Genomic DNA, 19660 nt, shown 5'->3' with positions numbered 1-19660 from the left:
CATGCAAATTTCAGATTACATAGTAATGAGTCGAAGCTGAAAGAAGCACCCTCCTTATAGTTTAAAAGCAGCCCAATCAGAATAGTTAACTACTGTCCCAGACAATCCAAAACTTCAAAATCAGCAAATTTCAACAAATAAAGGTGCAAGACCAAGGCAAGGACCAACTATCTTTGCCACAGTTAAGCATTCATAACTCAAATATTAACCAGTTAGTCATTAGGGTCCAGTTATAAAGTGATTACACTTTTTTATTTTTCAAAGTGTGAGGATGATAGATACTGAACTTGTGCTGGCAAGCTCCCCATTGCTGTTTTTTCCCTTTTCAGTTCCATAAATATTTTAAAATACCTCGTGAAAGGTCTTCCGGATGTCACTGAAACTGGACCTAGTGATGAAAATGCCCCATCTGTGCCATCCCTTCAAGTAAGCGTTACTCCTAATGCCACAGCCGGGCTGTAACCAAACACCTTACGAAGTCTGCATGTCAAAACTACTTAAGAGAATTCAGCATGGTAACAGAATGTAATGTCAGCGACTAAACATTTAAGCAGATACATTAGGAGGAAATATCATTTTGCCCACCGCAGGTATAAGGTCTAGGCACATGCAAAGTAGAGCTCAGCAACTCCAAAGGGATAAAATGGGAGTCTTTCCACTGAACGACATCTGCAGCTTACATTTCAGATCGCCTTATAGGACGCACGAGTCTTTTCCAGCCATTCAAATTGCACGCAGCATCAACTCAAGGAGAGCAAGCTGGAATGCACTCACTGTTCCTGCCCACAACTTCTCCATGTTAACCGGCTTTGCGGATATAATGACTTTGCATGTACGCTGTTGGAAGTAGAGTGGGACTGAACCACATGGTGTGTTTTCCTCTTCCTGGGTACATCTTTCAGTTTGGTATTCCAGTGTCCTGTCCTCCTACCTTATCTCCCAAGGGAGGATGCAGGTTCTCTGCCTTCCCCTCCACTTATGAGCACTTTCCTACAATCAGAAGAGCTTGCAGCACCAGAGAAAACAACGAACAACCTATTAAGGTGTTGAGGATTTTGTTCCAAACTCTCCCAACTCTCTCTCCTTACTCAGGAGGGAAGCAAAAGGAGGGGAATGGCCCAGGGATGCTGACAATCAACCCATTGACTGTCAGACGTACCCAGTTAAAGGGCCTGCCTAAGATCTAAGAGAGCCAGTGTGGTGTAGTGGTTAAGAGCGGTAGTCACGTAATCTGGGAAACCGGGTTCGCGTCTCCGCTCCTCCACATGCAGCTGCTGGGTGACCTTGGGCTAGTCACACTTCTTTGAAGTCTCTCAGCCCCACTCACCTCACAGAGTGTTTGTTGTGGGGGAGGAAGGGAAAGGAGAATGTTAGCCGCTTTGAGACTCCTGAAGGGGAGTGAAAGGCGGGATATCAAATCCAAACTCTTCTTCTTCTTCTTCTTCATCTAGAGGGAGCCAGACTCAGTCCTTGGCTAGGACTCAAGACTGGGAAATAATCATGATGGGACAGTAACCAAACAAAGTACTGTATTTACTGGATTAGAAATAGTATCCTGCATGACGCAAGCAGCTCAATGTCTTGGGACATAGATTCTGTACTCTGTACACAGAACTTACTATGAGCAATGAGACAAAACCACTAACTATTCATCAGAGGTGGGAACAAATGCATTAAAAAAATTACCCTACACCTTATTGCATCTACTTCCTGCAATGAACAGAAGCCATTGCGGAATAAAGAAGAGTGTAGTGTATATTGTTAGCCAAGGAATAATTTTATTAGATGGCTCATAAATATTGTTTTGATTTCCAAGGGCAGCATATTAATACTGTCTTAGGAAGAGCCGCTCTCTCAATATATTGGTTTCAATCCAGAGTGTCCTTGGCATGAATTAAGAGAATTATTAACCAAGGTGGCTCCAATTTTCTGCTTTTGGGTATTGGCGGTTAGGCATTGGAATATGTTGTTGGTGTATGAAGGGCAGGGTGTGGCCATCGCCTACCCCTTCACTTTATGGGTATTCCGTTAAAGGAATCTGGCGGTTGTGGATCCTGCCCAATGCCCTGCTGGTGGCTGGAGGCCATGGCACCACCCCCGGTGACATCAGGGGAGAGCTTACAGTTGTATTTGCATTAACAGGCTCCCCCTACTGGTGGTTAACCCTTGTTAGACTCACTCTGCCCTGAGGGGGTGGAGTCAAGCTCTGCTGTTTATCCAGTGCCTAAGCCAATACCTCTCACATGCTGTAATCAATAAAGTTGTGGCCTTTTCTAGCCCATTAACCTTATATACTGTGTCCTTGTGTCTTTCTTATCCCCAAGTTGGGGGGGGGGGGTCCTTGAATCACAAAGTTATATAAAAAATGATAAAGCTGAACATGGAGATAACACTCCAAGGCTTATTAGCTTATATGGAGGCACTGCTGGTGCTAATGTCACATAGTCACTTAATCACTGTTGCAAAGCAATCAGAAGGAAGGAATGTGAGGCATTTCCTGTATCTTCCCTGCTAAAGAAAGCCACTCTCTTCTGACTGGAGCAGCTTGCAGTGGAAAGTATTGGTACAGGAACAAGTAAAAGATGCCTTGTGTCTTAACAGCTCTGTGGCTGATGACACAAATTAAACAGGGTAAGTCTTTTCAGTTGTAGAAATACAATTATGGGTGTGGCCTCTGATTTTATTTAGGACCCTATACTTCAGCACAGCAGCTTGCAACTTTCTGAAATCTGAAGGTGTCCCCCCCCCCCCGAATGATGAGCTTGAACTGAAAACCAGGATTGTCATTAGTTTCAACTCAGAATAAAAGAGCAGGTTTTCCTAGGGAAACAACAGGGCAGGGGGAACCATGCTTGGGCATGGACCGGGAAAGTACGGACCTGTGCCTAAAAAGGATGGGGCAAAATGCAAGTGTGGATGAATCCTTTAAATAGCTCTTTTTAAGAATTTTTTTTCTAAGCTCAAACCCATACAGACTTTCAATCCGTTAGTGAACTAAGCACTGCAATGTCACCACCAAACCTTCATTCTACAAACAGGTGCCTTTGGAAATCTGGGAGATATTAAATGTTAGTGCCAACACATATCTATCAATAACTCGTTTTCCAGGGAAGATACAAGTTGTAGTCCAACAACATATGGAGAGCCATAGATCATCTATTCCGGCTTTAGAGGGTAGATATATAGTGGTAGCTTGGTTCTCAAATGTCTTGGTTCTCAAACGCTTTGGTGCTCAAACTCCAAAAACCCGGAAGTAAGTATTCCAGTTTTTGAATGATATTTGGAAGCCAAACGTCTGATGCTGATGTCGGCTATTGTTTCCGGGGTCTTCACCAATCAGAAGCTGCGCCTTGGTTTTCAAACATTTTGGAAGTCAAAGAAACTTCTGGAACTGATTAAGTTTGGTGCTTTTATTTTTGCTATTTATTTTGCGTTTTTGTTTTTGAGGCTTTTTTGGTTAATTTTTGTGACTGTGTTTAACCCAGTTCTGCTACTCATTGATTGTGTGACTGCAGAAGTGGATAAAAGCCTCCCATCCAAACAATGACTATCATCAGTGCAGGGAAGAAATAAATTAAATTTTCATTTTTATCATCTACAATACTGTCTTATTTATTTTATAGTACAGTACATTGATTATTGCTTTCATTTTATGGATCAATGGTCTCGTTAGATAGTAAAATCCATGTTAAATTGCTGTTTTAGGGGTTGTTTTTAAAAATCTGGAACGGATTAATCTGTTTTGCATTACTTTCTATGGAAAAGCACACCTGGTTTTGGAACGCTTTGGCTTTGGAACGGACTTCCAGAACAAATTAAGTTTGAGAACCAAGGTAACACTGTACATTCTTTGTAGAACAAGAAAAAGGCAACTAATGTCATAACACAGAAAAAAAACATGCAAACATATATTGATAGCTATCACATTTCCAGTTTTTCAGGAGCTTAAGGTATGCAGACAACATCAACTTCTGTTAAGTAGTTCAAAAACACTGAAGATTAATTTAGGAAGCAATGTGCTGCAGACAAAGCAAGCACAGTCACCAGAGCAAATACTTAAAGTTTTGAGGCTGTGTATGCCTGGTGCCTAGGTCACCCAAGCTGTTTCTGACTACATTCCACACAGCCTTTGAAGTGTACAAAAAGAGAGAGAGAGTCACTTAGCCCTATATATCCTCCCAATATGTCTGAGACAAAGTGTAATAGACTTCCAAACTCACCCTTTTTGTCTCATACTGTGATGGGCTGTACTGATACCCTCTCCTTAAGAATACTAATTAGAATATTAATTAGCCAGGGCAAAAGTTAAAAACAAATGATAAATTACAGTAGTTTATAAAGGAAATTTAAATGGGATATGTAAACAGGATACATAGCTATCTCAAGTAAATGCTTTAAGAGAAGACCACACAGGATATTCAAGGAAACAGGAAAGCAGATATAAAGTTAACACTCAATTGGCACACTAAAATAGGATTTCAGTTTCACTTGGAAATCTGCAATTGGTTCCAAGCAACATTTTTAGAAATACTGAAGACATGGAATTGTTGGAGCTTCTAAAACAGTTCACGTGCTGGGGGTGGGAAGGGAAGGAAATCAGCCACACACACACACACACACACACACACACACACCCAACATATTATAGGATAAATTTTCTTTTTCTTTAAACAAGATTAGATGAGAAATGGCCATTGTTATAATACCAGGGGCCCTGTAGGTTTTCAGCGATACAGAAAAAACCACATTCCTAGCATTCCCCCAATTAAGCTGGAGTAGAGACAAAACTAGGAAAATAGAATCACATTCCAGCCCTTGCAGGAAAGTGAATTGTGAAAGTCTCCAGGCACAATCAAACATGGAGCTAAGGACGCTTAAGCCCATTGATTTCTATGTCCCTAGGCACACTTAACTCCGTGTTGGATCATGGCCTCACAGTTTAAATGGCAAACTCATAGAAAGACGCCTCCATCAAAAGCTGTGTCACAAGGACACATTTTCTTCATTAAGTTTCTTATTTTTTATGTGCTCCTATTACACTGGTTATCTCTTGCCGTACCAGAGACAATGCTTAATACAACGTGCAATAACTTGATAAAGTGACACTGAATTACTCGAGGGTCTCCCTTGGTTCAGCCATCAGAAGTGGGACTTCAAGTCTGAAGGCAGGTCATTTATCAGGGAGCTTACAATCTGTCTTCTAGTCTTGCCAAGGGCTACATTCTCATAAAGTAAGATTTATTACTTGAAGGTGCTGTCAGCAAGCCACCCCATGACAATCTGCAGAACAAAGTATCACAGTCCATTCTACAGGATACCCAGGAAATATTATGGGGTGAAGCAAGATAGGTAAAAAGAGAAACAATATTGTCCCACAATACTTCTAGGTCAAAATCGCAACAATAATAATAAAAGGTCATGTTTCAAAGGTATCAGATCATAAAATAAGAAGAGAAGAGTCAGTAGAGAAAGAAGTAGAGAATTCTAGTTAATTTCATAGGAAATATTTTAAAAATAAATTATGGGCTCTCCACTACCATTCTTAAAAGCAGTGCCTCTTGAAGTTTGAGGTGCTTCATAAAAAACAAAAAATCTTGCAAATTTTTCATGAAGCTGCACATTTGTTTCATGCTATATTATTATTATTATTATTATTATTATTATTATTATTATTATTATTACCAGGGCTTTTTTTTACCCAGAACTCAGTTCCAGCACCTCTCAGCCATTGCCATTGTAAGAGAACAAGAAAGGCATTCATGGTGAGTTCCGGCACCTCTTTTTCTGGAAAACTGCACACATCATGGCTTGTAGCTGTTGATAGCCTTCTCCTCCAGGAATTTGTCTAATCCTCTTTTAAAGCCATCAAAGTTGGCAGCCATCTCTGCCTCCTGTGGGAAGCGAGTTCCATAGCTATGTGCTGCACGAAGATTTTTCTTTAAAAATCTGTCCTGAACCTTGCAACACGCAGTTTTCTGTAGACTGTGGTTTGCCTTACCAATGTATAAGTTATGGGCCCAGGTAATCATCATGGGAGGTAGGGGGTAGGCAATTGGGAAATCTGTAGTCTCACTGTTGAGGTTCAGGGAAAGCTGGTGGTCAACAGCCTAACACAATAGCTGGCTATACCTGATGTTGGACATCTCCCAGGCCCATTTCAATCCCTCCGTGGCAGCTGTTAGGGGCTCTGCTCTTACAGTCATACCTCGTGTTGCATCCACTTCATGTTGCGTCTTTTCGCGTTACGTCCCATGGCAACCTGGAAGTACTGGAATGGGTCACTTCTGGGTTTCGCCGCTCACGCATGCGCAGAAGCGCTAAATCACGTTGTGCGCCTGCACAGATGCAGCGCTTCGAGTTGTGGGCAGTTCACATTACGGACGGGCCTCCAGAACGGATCCCGTCCATAACACGAGGTACCACTGTATTAGAATTTAAGCAGTCTTTTAGAACTATTATGGTAATTAGGATGGGAAGACATTCTTTCCCTCTACAACTAATTAATCTCCCCTCCAATGACTTTTTGAGTATCAAAGGGGCCAGAGCACTTAAATGCTTATAGCACCCTGAAGTGTGTGTGCGTGTGTGTGTTGAACGATATTCATCACTATTAGGGGATCAAGCAAGTTAGTTTCCACCCCTCAATTTTCCTCCCTTCCCTCCCTCATACAATGTGCAACTTCTCTCTACATTTTGTGCAACTTAAAGGGCAGTAGTCATGTGCAGGGCTATTGTTTAATTTACAACCCTTTTTCCTGCCTGGTACAGGGCCACACCCACTTTACTACTAGAAGAAATGATTGGATTTTCATATATTTCTAGAAATTTGAATGTACTGTATAGCTTCCTACCAAAATACTTAATATGTCCTGTGGTTCTCAAAACTCACTCATCCCATTCTGGTACACACAGATGTACGCACCAGGCATACAGATCTCATGGGAAGATTGTTTATTCCAGTGGTTTCGGGTGTAAGTACAATCTCAGAGCTAAAAGAAAACACTGCCTTTAGTTTCATCCATAAAACAAGAAAAACTGTTGTGTTGCGGGGGTGGGGGAAGAACTCAAACCTATTAATTTATGGTAGCTGGCAAGGGACATCAGCAAAATTGGGAAAAAGTTTGTTTCATGATGTTACAGACAAAGCCAGTTTCTTGTGTGAGTTGCCATCATTTCTAGATTTGGGGCCGGGTGGATAGGTAAGAAATCAGTGAAACTAATGCTAAGAAGATCTGGAAAGTTCAGAACACAGAATAAACTATTCTGGTTGCTGTAACGTAGGCACTGTTTTTATGTTTCTTAAAATGTTTATCTTTACAACATTCCAGTCATTTTCTGGCTATAATCAAGCGTAGTCACAGAGCTACAAATCAGTCGTTTATCCAAGGCTATTGTAATGCCACGGTATGCAGCTTTCAGCTCAACCGACTCTTTAACTGCTGTGAGGCACACTGTGCGCTAAGGCTGCAAGCGGAGCCACGCTTACCTGGGAGTACGTCCCATTGAATTCGGCTGGACTTACTCCTGAGTGGAAATTGTTAGAACTGGACTGCACTGTAATATACCTGGCCACAGGAATCATTCAAAAAAATCTCATTAAAAGCATGGTGTATCATAACGTCTATGCGATAGGTGTAACGTCTTCAGAGCAAATAAGACCACATGTCATGAGAAACCTTTCGTAATTTCAGAAAGTTAATACCAGAAAATTATTTGTTTAAAACTTCCACTTACCCACAAGACCCTGCATAACTCACCAAAGGCACACTTCCTTCTTAAGTACAGTGAAGATTTATTGTATAAATACTACAAAGTATTTAACATGCAGTTCATTCTTTCCCTTCTCAAGGGCTCAGGCTTAGAGTGTACCTCTAACATACAAAGCAGTTTATTCAGAAATTAATATACTATACCACATTTTCCTTTTCCTTTACTTTTCCTAGCCAGACTACCCACATGTCTTATTTTGCTGTATGTGAATAGTACTAGTTCCTTAAGCATTTAAACAGCAGTTACTTGTACTGGAAGTATTCCCCCCCCCCCAAGCCCAATAATATTGATATTCAGCAGCCTTTTATATTAATTGATATACCAGAAATACCACAATTTCTGGTATATTCTGGGCACCACAATTCAAGAAGGACACTGACAAACTGGAACGTGTCCAGAGGAGGGCAACCAAAATGGTCAAAGGCCTGGAAACGATGCCTTATGAGGAACGGCTAAGGGAGCTGGGCATGTTTTTAGCCTGGAGAAGAGGAGGTTAAGGGGTGATATGATAGCCATGTTCAAATATATAAAAGGATGTCACATAGAGGAGGGAGAAAGGTTGTTTTCTGCTGCTCCAGAGAAGCGGACACGGAGCAATGGATCCAAACTACAAGAAAGAAGATTCCACCTAAACATTAGGAAGAACTTCCTGACAGTAAGAGCTGTTCGACAGTGGAATTTGCTGCCAAGGCGTGTGGTGGAGTCTCCTCCTTTGGAGGTCTTTAAGCAGAGGCTTGACAACCATATGTCAGGAGTGCTCTGATGGTGTTTCCTGCTTGGCAGGGGGTTGGACTCGATGGCCCTTGTGGTCTCTTCCAATTCTATGATTCTATGAAATACATCTTTGTGGATTCTTCTGAGTCTGGGGCTGAACTAGCACTGCCGGAGAGGTTGGATCGTGTTTCTGGCTGATGCTGAGCCTGGTCAGAAGCCTGCAGAACCTGAGCCAAGACCCTTGTAGATGTCCTTCGCGAGACCCAACTTGCGCTTGCACCTCCACAATTGTTTCCTATAGTCCCTACATAGATAGGCAGGATATAACCCAAAAATACAAGTGGGCTTAGAGTTGTTATCTGTCACACAAGTCCACTGGAAAAGTGCCTTCAGCTATCAAACACTACAGTGGTGCCCCGCAAGACGAATGCCTCGCAAGACGGAAAACCCGCTAGACGAAAGGGTTTTCCGTTTTTGAGCTGCTTTGCAAGACGAATTTCCCTATGGGCTTGCTTTGCAAGACGAAAACGTCTTGCGAGTGTTCCGATTTTTTCCCGCTTCCCCCCCCTTTTTCTAAGCCGCTAAGCCGCTAATAGCCTTTTAGCCGCTAAGCCTTTAATAGCTGCTAATCCGCTAAACCGCTAATAGCGCTAATCCACTAAGCGGCTAATAGGGTTGCTTCGCAAGACGAAAAAACCGCTAGACGAAGAGACTCGCGGAACGGATTATTTTCGTCTTGCGAGGCACCACTATATACAGTATCAACAGAGGGATTTTATTTTGAATATCCAGAGAGCATGCTTGCAACAGTCAGCTGTCTGAAGTGGAAGACAGAGTAGTGCTGGAGAAGATTAAATGGTCTAACAGCTAAATAGTAGGAACGGAAGGTATTTTTATACAGTCAGACGCAACGTGTGGTTAGAGGAGAGATGCACACATTCACCATATAGATCCCCCGAGTGTGTTACATAAAACATTGTTTGTGGCTCAGACATGACCCGTGCAAGGAAAAGCACGGTATGGCAATAAGCATTCTACACTTCCCTTGGTGCAGGTCGGCCCCGGGTCAGAACTGCTTCCTGAAGTGCCTTGATTAGAATGCTCGAGAGAACACCACATGAATGTGCAACACAGCATTTTGCTGTCAGAGGGCAGAAGGTAAACTAATGTAATCTGCTCTGAGACAGACTGTAAGTGGGGGGGGGGCCCTCATAATATGATTTCTTATCCACAACAACAGTGAACTTCTCATATACTGATGTGGAATGGAAACATACCGTCAGGAGACTGCCATCAAAAGGGGGGAGAAGAATACAAGGAGCCTCCGATGTTGCTGAGAAGTAGCTCTTTGTCAGGCAATGGAGAGAGCCATGCCGCCAGCATAGCTGTCAACCTTCCCTTTTTTTGCAGGAAATTCCCCTATTCCAGTGCCGTTTCCTGCTGCTTCCCACTGCTATCCCGGATTGTTAGATATCCCGTAGACTGTCCCCGGGACAGGTGAGGCTGCTGATCGCTTATTTTCGAGGCTGCTGATCCCTTATTTTCAAATCTGAAAGTTGACAGCTATGGCTTCCAATCAACTTTCACTGTGCAACCTGAATTCGCTGGTATGTGACTGAACTCCACCCCAAAATAGTTACTGAACAGAAACAGCCCATGACCCCAGAATTCTGCCTCAGGAGAAACTCATGAAAATGTATCTCACTGGGGTTTTTGGTCCACTGTGTTCCTTCAGAGAGGCTTTATTAAGTAGATCCCTTCAAACTATCCCCCAGCCCATCATTATGAAGGCCAGAGGACTATTCCTTAAAATATGTTCAAAGTAGACACCATTCAGTTTGCCTTTGCTCTCAGTTCCCATATTCTCCTGGTAGCTGGTGACAGATTTACCCGTAAGTTCTGACTGCTGGCCAGTAACACTATAGGTAATAAGTTTATGGAAAAATTATTCCTGGCACATAACGGTTTCCATACCTCATCAACATGTCCAACCGCTCCATAGATCTTGGCAGTTTGTCCAATCAGACTTGGGAAACTCTCCCCAATCTCCTTCAGTATTGGAAGCAAATTGGTCAATACTTCTGGTTCATAGTCCGATATTTCTATCAGTATATTTAGGATGAGGTCATTGTGATGGGGATCTCTTAGGTGACCAGTGAGAGCAGGGATACATTCTTTGAGCACCTAAAAAGAAAGAGGCAGAAGGAAATAGAAATGTTAATTTTTCAAAAACGTTCTGCGTATTATTCTCCTTATATAGAATTATCCAAGAAGTCATTGCAAGTTCAGCTCAGCACAAGGCATATGGAGCAGGCTGCTGCCTGAGGTTATACATTCATAGATGTAGCATTTCATAATTAAGGAAATCCTTTGGTGTGTTTAAAAGAAGAAGAAGAAAAACATAGAAAATTCTCAAGTTTCTCCCCTTAGACTAGTATGAAGTTTTATTGATTTAAAAGAAGTTGGAATTATCCGATGACACAGTAAATGAAGGAATAACAGAAAATCCCATGGTCCCCAAGGAATCCTTAAAAACCTAGGTCTGATTCCTAGAGCAAAGAATGAAATTAAGGAGCCAGACTCTGAGCTGGCTTAAATCAGTGTCAGTCCATACGCCGCAATGAAAGGACATAGATTCACAAGGGCAAGGACTAAGAACCTTGGCAATATGAGAAATAAGCATCATACCACTGTAAAAACAGGACACATTAGCCTGGCTTGGACAATCATTTGAGGCTTCATAAATCATGGCATATGAAGCTGGGAACAAGCATCAGCACCAGTCAAGCTTCCCTGCCTTCTCCCTTCCTCCTGTTGTACTCTGGGATCAACACAAAGAACCTGGCTTGGAATAAGATAGAGGTCTCTGTTATGTATTGCTCTGGGCTGCTCGTTAACCAATCAGGAAAAGAAGTATGATGGAGGGAGGAGGAGAGTGCCCAGTCCGGATACTTGCTCCTGTCTTAATAAACCGTATTATTTAAAGCCAAGAATGATAGTGCAAACCCAGGCTATATTTGCAATAAAAGGGCAGCACTGTTCATCTGATGGCCCAAGAAATGTAATCAAAATATGGAAACTTGGAATGCCTTGATGGAACGATTCTTGTGGGAATTGTTCAGGGATGCAGGAGAGGATATATTGTTTGATTATAGCCTTTCCAACTTGTGTCAACAAGCTCCCCAATTTAGCAGAGTAACATTCCCCTTTTTAAATTCACAGCGGATGCGTTCGCTCAGGCTCACTAAAACCTCTATAATAATTGTTCTGGTATTTTCCTCTTATTCCCTCATAAAAGATAAGACACGACACAGTCTTCTATAAAAGTATAAAAAGAGTTTACTCAGATTCTGTTCACAATCAGATCCCAGAAGGCAGACTTAGCTTAGATAGGTAACATATACCTGGAAACTATCTCATAAGGAGACAGTCCCTCTGTCCTCTCTTGTGAAGCCAAGAGAGTGTCTATGGCTAAGCAGATGTTGCTTCTTCGATGCATGTAGTCAAAGAGAGAGAGATGGCTGCCCTGCCCTGTGCTTTTGTCGTTACCTGCACAGGTGAGGCCACACCCACCTCTAGTCACATGCAGAGGAAGTCTGTCCCAGCCCAGAAGGAAACAGGAAGTTTACCTGCTGGCTGGACAAACATTCCTCCCCATGTGTAAACATGTTCACTCTAGGAATGTTGTACTAGACTGCTCTTGTGTTTCACATCCCACAATTCTGGCAATGTAATAACATGGTTTTGTATGTAAGACTTCTGCAAAATCAAAGGTCCGAACATCTTCCTTTTTTCTTAAAAGACCTTTGCAGCTATATCCTGAAACATTAGTGGTATCTGTTAGATTCCATCCTCACAACAGCCCTGAGAAGTAGGCTAGGCTAAAATATGATAAAGTTCCAATTAGCTTCTGAATGAATCTAGATCTCCCTTATCTAAGTCCAGCTCCTTATATGCTATACCATACAGCTGCTTCAAATTTTAAATTGCTCGATGGTTGATTTTTGTTTTGTTTTTTTTGAAATGTCAGATGACATTTTTACAGAGCAGATCCCAAAGAGTCCCTGTGGTGTCGCAAACAGACATTAACAAGAGAATGGAGATTATGTTGAAAAGGTGTCACATGACCTAGGCTCAAACAAAGGCTAAAATGGGCCACATCAGGCTGAAAAGTCTCTTTTATAGGAGGAGTTAAAATGTAGCACCCTGCTTGTGGTTAACGCTTAGCTGGAATGAAATATTCAACGCAGCAATAGAGAAATTAAAATAATAATTTATTTGTCAGACAAATAAATGAGAGGCACAGTGGTATATGGTTACCAAGCTCTGGCCTGCCCTCCTGCCATTATGGCCAGCACTTATATTCCCTTAATCCAGCCCCCTTTGCTCCTCCTGTGGCTGCCTCTGTCCAATCAGCCTGGTTGAAATTCCTATTGGCTGATTGCTAGAACCAATCCTAGAAGATACACCCATATCCTCCTGTCCTTATATGGAACACAAAGAGCTATATATTGTTACATCTATAAATGACAAATAAGTAGTAATATATCTTACATGTGTCTCAACAAGGCATCTTAATTACCAGCTCACCTCTTGCCCTCCTTGCCCTATTGCCTTCTAAAACAAATGGTTAATCTTAAATTTTTATCTTAAACATATGTCAAGGATCTTGAGTTTCACATCAACATTGAAAGATCTCCCTCATTTGAAGGTTTCTAAACAAATGTTTGACAACTAATAAATCAGGACTGCTCAGGACGGCGTCTCTTGTCTAGCAAGGGGGGCAAGACTGGTGGCTGACTTAATTTCAAAATACAACTCTTAGAACTATATGAAATCTAGCATTTCTTAAATCCTTTGCATAATTACATTTAAGACAATATATTTAATACATAACATAGGTAGCCTTTTAAAAGGAATAAGGCCTTTGTAAAGTAAAAAGGAACTCAGTAAAAAAACAGCTTCAAAAGAAGCCTCTCCAGTTTACAACCCCTCCTTCAGCCAGCTGCTTTTCCCATTAGAAAAAAAGACTTGCCAGCTAGATGCTTCCCCATTTGGTCTTGGCCTTTTAACCTTAGAAAGAAGATCTGGGTCATTTACTGGGAGGCACATTGATATTATTTTACTATTTACCAACTATTAATTATGTTTATCTCTGCCTTTTTTATCTTCTGTAACATGTAGGGTCAGTGTCCTGTAATTTCAGCTTTTACGACTTTGAGAATTGTTTTCTGCTATAAATCAAGGGGCCCCTTGTCTAGGAAAAACATTGCCAGTGTTTTCTTAAGCAGCTGGTCTGCCTGGCATGTAACTTTTGAAAATCTTTAAGCTCTCTTTAATATACAAGCCCTGATCAAACATTAATAAAATGCAGGCTTATGCCTGATGCCTCATTCCCCCCTTTCAAGCTCAAGGACCTTCATCCCAAGTGTCCTTGATAGCTTGACCTTCATCATGTTCCTGAGGTAAAGCTCTGTATAGGGCCATGATATGAGGTAGAGTTTCATTTGAAACCATCTTGCTAATTGTACTTCTAAAACATGAAATGATACATGGCATCATACATAAAACCATTACCACTACTGTCAAGAAAAACAAGCAAGACAATAGTATCCCTTTGAGTCCTGTGACATTAGGTAACCAATTGGTGAGCCACCCCATATCCCATCCTTCCCATGTTTGTACTGGGACATGTGCTATATTCTCCATCTTTGTGGCCAACACACGGATTGCCTCACCATTATCTGAAATGTTAAAGCAACAGGTATTCCCTGTCAAGTTCAAGACTCCACATAGGCCTCCCTGCTTGGCAAGTACATAATCCATTCCCATTTTCAGCTGCAAAATGGCGGCTCTACTTTCATCCAACTGTTGTGCAATAAGTCTCAAACTCTGGGCCGTTGCATTGGTTACAAGTTCCACTACTGCTTGCAATCGAATTATTCTGTTTAGATTATAAATAGGATCCCGTGCCCCTTGTATGAGCTCACCAGGATTCCAGGAGGCAGGATCATAATAGGCTATAATGCGCTCTGGTGGCCAATCATCAGTACCGCTCCAACTTTGGGTACTTCCTCCTGCTATACGAGAAATATCAGCGTTTCTTCGTGTTCGCTTGGCCAAATTAGTGGGCATAATCCACATTGGTGGTAATACCCATCCCAGGAAACAAGTCCCACTCCATTTGGAGGGGAGTTTCTTGTATGCCCATTCTCCACATATCCACCACAACCATCTGGTCTGAGGTTTTTGGTACGTGGAGTACAGAAGGCGAAATAACAAAAGAGGTAGAGAGTTCACAGTGCAGTATGTTAGATTGCCTTTTTCTGTCACAGTTATGTTCCATACCACTTTCCATGCATGAATAAAAGGAGGTGCACAGGGCAAGGCATTCCGAGTTCGATAGGTAGTACCGTGTGCCCAGGTATTCTTAATATTATCCCAAGTATAGCGACAATGAGAAGAGCCTATCATAGTAGAATCAGCTGCATCTGATGATTTATGTACACAGAATTCCCCTTGTACAGGTATAACTCGTATTGGTTTAGTTGAGTTCCATCCGGGGAAATTCTGTATTTCTGTTTGTTGTGGTATTTCGCTTACCATACCAAAGGCATCTAATGGTATCGGTAATAAGGGCATACCTCCCTCTGAATCATCTGGCCCAAGAGAGCAAACAAGGCAATTGGTCCTATTTGCAACATTGGCTACCATCTCAGCTAAACCTACCCACATATTGTGGTCATGGCGGAATCCATATTTAGTCAATTTGGTCAGATTCAAGGACCCTTCCCCTTTCCAAGGGATCAGGATTAATAATAAAATCATGTTGATGTCTAGCATATGCATTCCTTCCACAAAAGATTACCTTATTGTGATAGCAGATAAATATTAGTCCCAATATAATTCCCCCAGTGACAGAAATGGGGAACCACCAAGACCAAAACATATATCCCGAGGATCCCCAATGAGTAATATCTCTGATAATTGTTCCACAAGGGGGGGGGCAGTCAATTAATTGTATAAGAGAATCTTTCCTTTCACAATCGCTGGTTCTGATGCTCCTCAAGCTTCAGGCGTGCGCAGGTCAGCCAGCTTCCAGGTTGTGACTGCAGCAGGCCGGTCGTCTAATGTTGCCCGTGACCTAGCCCGTTCCCGGTAGGGCTAGATACAGGGGTTTTTGGAGAGAGTCAGTTTAAGAGGATTAGAGGGGTCACCTTTGCACGTCCAACTGCCTTCGGACTTCTTCAAACGGGAGTGATGAATCCAGGGGGTCACCTCAGCTACCTTCACCGCTGTTGGAGTAGAGAGCAAGACGGTGTAAGGTCCACGCCACTTAGGTGCAAGTGGATCACGTTTCCACTCTTTCACCCATACGCTATCGCCAGCCTGGAACTGATGAATCGGCTCGGCAATGCTGCACGGCGTGCGCTCGAGGGCCCACCTGTTAAGAGAAACAAAAACACGGGAGAGAGATTGCACTTGTTCCTGTGTCACATGGTCTCCTATTTGTTTGAGGTCAGCTGGAATATCCTGAACAAAGGAGGGCGGCCTCCCATACAGGAGCTCAAAAGGTGACAACTTAAGTCTTTTTGTGGGTGCACACCGAACACGAAACAGTGTTATGGGTAACACATCTACCCATCCCAATCCCGTTTCCTGGGTTAATTTTGCCAATTGGGTTTTCAAAGTCCGATTCATTCTTTCAGTTTTCCCTGAACTCTGAGGCCTATAGGCTGCATGCAGTCTCCATTTCACTTGTAGGACTCGACATACTTCTTGTACTACTTGATCAATGAACGCTGGCCCATTGTCACTTCCAATGCATCTAGGTAACCCAAATCTCGGGATCAATTCAGTGAGGAGTCTCTTAGTTACCTCTCGTGCCTTTTCAGTTCGGGTGGGAAAAGCTTCAACCCATCCGGTAAGAGTATCTACAAACACAAGGAGGTACTTGAATCCCTTAGAAGGGACCAGCTCTGTGAAGTCCACAATTAGGCTTTCCATGGGGACATATCCCACATGTTGGATTCCAGGAGGTTGTACCGGTCCCTGCCTGGGATTGTTTTTAGCACAAAGAACACATTTCTGTGAAATGCAAGTTGCTAATTGTGATAGATTAATAATATACAACTTCCGACTGAGACTCTCTCTGGTTGCAGTACCGCCAAGGTGAGTAGATTCATGATAATTTCTTACAATTGTGCCTGCTAGATGATGAGGTACATAAATCCTATTGTCTGGCAGGATCATCCAACCGTCCTTCACAACCGCTCCTTCCTGTTCAGCCCACTTCCTCTCTTCTGGGGTATAGTGAGGTTTAACTTCTTCTGGAACTACCTCTGGTATGAGGGCTGCTATAAATCCTCCCACAGGCTTTTGGGCTGCCTCTCGAGCTGCTTTGTCAGCAGCATGATTTCCTCTGGTTATTGGATCCCTTCCTCGTCCATGACCTTTGCAGTGCATTACAGCAATCTGTTCTGGAGCCCATACTGCTTCTAACAGGATTTCTACTTCAGGTCCATATTTCAAGGCCTTCCCGTGGGCTCCTATTAGACCTCTTTCTTTCCATAGAGCACCATGTGCATGCAGGGTTAAGAAGGCATATTTAGAATCAGTATAGATGTTTGCCTTACATCCGGCTGCCAATTGCAGAGCTCTAGTTAAACCTATAAGTTCAGCTTTTTGTGCTGAGGTGCCAGCAGGCAAAGCTTCAGCTTCCACAACTTCCTCATTGGTGACCACAGCATATCCTGCTCGTCTGGCACCTTCATGCAGGTAACTGCTACCATCAGTATAATATACAACATCTGGATTTTTCAATGGTTCATCTTTCAGATCGGGTCTACTGGAATAAACTTCATCCATTACTTGGAGACAATCATGTGATTCTTCATCATCTACCTCTGGTAGGGGCAGCAAAGTCGCTGGATTGAGCATATTCACTACTCGTAGATGAATCCTGGGATTTTCACACAATAGGCCTTGGTACCTAGCCATCCTTGGGTTCGTTAGCCAATAACTACCCTTATATTCCATGAGTGTCAGAACAGCATGAGGTACATTCACGTACATCGTCTGGCCGAAGGTAAATTTATCAGCTTCTTTGACAAGGCTTGCAGTGGCCGCTACTGCCCTTAGGCATGGAGGCCATCCTTTTGCTACTGAGTCCAATTGTTTTGACAAATAAGCTACTGGACGGTTCCAACTTCCTAATCTCTGGGTCAGGACTGCCGCTGCAATCCCATTCTGTTCATGTACATACAGCTGAAAGGGTTTTTCCGAATTAGGCAATCCAAGGGCTGGGGCCTCCATAAGTCGTTGTTTGATAACTAAAAAAGCTTGTTGCTGCTCAGGTCCCCATACGAATGGGTCCTTTTCTGCACCTCGAGTGCTTTCATGTAAGGGCTTGGCCAAACTGCTGAAATCAGGTATCCATAGTCTACAAAACCCTGCTGTTCCCAGGAATCCTCTAAGTTGTTTCCTTGTGGTAGGTTCCTTGATAAGGCAAATAGCTTCTTTCCTCTCTGGTCTCAATGCTCGTTGTTGGTGTGAGATGTCAAAGCCCAAATATTTGACCTTTTCTAAACATAACTGTGCCTTTTTCTGGGAAACTCGATAGCCAGCTTCCCAGAGCAAGTGGAGCAGTTCCTCTGTACCTTCTTTACAGGTATCAAAATCCTTTGCTGCTAGTATAAGGTCATCTACATATTGCAGAACCACCTTTTCTCCAGGTATTGAGGGGTAACTTGTTAGATCCTTCGCCAAGGCAGTGCCAAATAAAGTTGGGGAATTTTTGAATCCCTGGGGCAATCTTGTCCAGGTTAGCTGGCCTTTTGTTCCTGTCAAAGGGTCTTCCCACTGGAAGGCAAATATAGGTTGGCTCTGTGGTGCCAGCCGGCAACAGAAGAATGCATCTTTCAAGTCCAATACAGTAAAAAATGTTGCTTCTGGTGGGATCAAACTCAGCAAGGTGTATGGGTTTGGTACATTTGGGTGCAAGGTCTCGATAGCCTGGTTTACGAGCCTCAAGTCCTGCACTGGCCTGTATTCATCTGTCCCAGGTTTTCGAACAGGCAAAAGGGGTGTGTTCCATTCTGATTGGCAGGGTTTAAGCAGACCATATTTTAATAGGCGGTCCAAATGTTTCTGGATGCCCTCTGCTGCTCGCCGGGGTAAAGGATATTGCTTTACAGATACAGGGGTAGCCATAGGTTTTAAGGTTACTACAATTGGAGCTATATTCTTGGCCATTCCTGGTGGGCTATTTTCGGCCCATACTCCTGGTGGCACCTGTAGGGTTCGGAGGAGCTTGTTTAACTCTGTTTCCAATGTGGGTTGGACTTGCAGGGCTGACATTAGGCGCCATGATTGTTCCTTAGGTACTGAGAGGGAAATTATTCCTGCTGCCTTTGATGGCAGTTTCATTTCTGGACCTCGAGGAGTGAAGGTGATTTGGGCCTGCAATTTGGACAGCATATCTCTACCTAAGAGAGGTATTGGACACTCAGGTATATACAAAAACTGATGGGTTAAACGATGTCCCCCAATCTGGCATTCCAAAGGTTGGAGGAAAGACCTCTTAGCTGACTGACCAGTGGCACTTTTAATGACTACACTGCTGGATGCCTTTTTCTGCAATAGTTCTGGGAGTACTGAGTATTCAGCCCCAGTATCAATCATAAAGTCTATTAAATGGCTTCCTAATTGAATCGTGACCGTGGGCTCCTGGAAGCCTAACTTTATGGAGTCCGGTCTTTCCTAGTCTTGGGTAAAATCCTCCTCTGCCAGTCCAATGAAATTGTCTCTACTCTGTCCTTGTCCAGGTCTCTGATATCTTCCATTTCGGATCATTCCCCGTCCCCGTCCCTGGTTTCTTGGGCCGGAGCCTGGGCCTGGGCCTGGGCCTGGGCGTACTTCTTCCAACCTCAGGGGTTCAGGACACTCCCGCTTCCAATGACCCTCCTTCTTGCAATTCGCACATTGATTCCTTCCCAGTGGTGGATTCCTTCCCCGCCCTCTTCCTCCATTTAAGGGGCGGTAGTCTTGCTTCACTGCTGTGGCCAGCATTACCATCTTTTCCTTCTGCCACTTCTTCTTCTCTTGTTTCTCAGCCTCATCCCTATTCCGATAAACTCGGCGTGCAATGGCCATAATTTGGCTCATCAGCATCCCT

At 43.0% G+C, this 19660-nt stretch overlaps 1 protein-coding gene across 10 annotated transcripts in view; it reads right to left on the bottom strand.

Moving 5' to 3' along the window:
• The window catches only part of VEPH1 (ventricular zone expressed PH domain containing 1), a 174026-nt gene that overhangs the window by 76700 nt on the left and 77666 nt on the right, over positions 1–19660 (bottom strand). For all 10 annotated transcript variants that reach the window (XM_082224096.1, XM_082224093.1, XM_082224091.1 and 7 more), the window contains one exon: positions 10459–10668. In XM_082224096.1, coding sequence (XP_082080222.1) covers positions 10459–10668 — 210 coding nt within the window. The remainder of the gene's footprint in view (positions 1–10458; positions 10669–19660) is intronic.

Source organism: Podarcis vaucheri (assembly GCF_965113315.1).
Source record: "Podarcis vaucheri genome assembly, chromosome: 5".
Classification (NCBI taxonomy): domain Eukaryota; kingdom Metazoa; phylum Chordata; class Lepidosauria; order Squamata; family Lacertidae; genus Podarcis; species Podarcis vaucheri.
The sequence above is the reverse complement of the archived record's forward strand: the minus strand, read 5'-3'. Positions and strand labels throughout refer to the sequence as shown.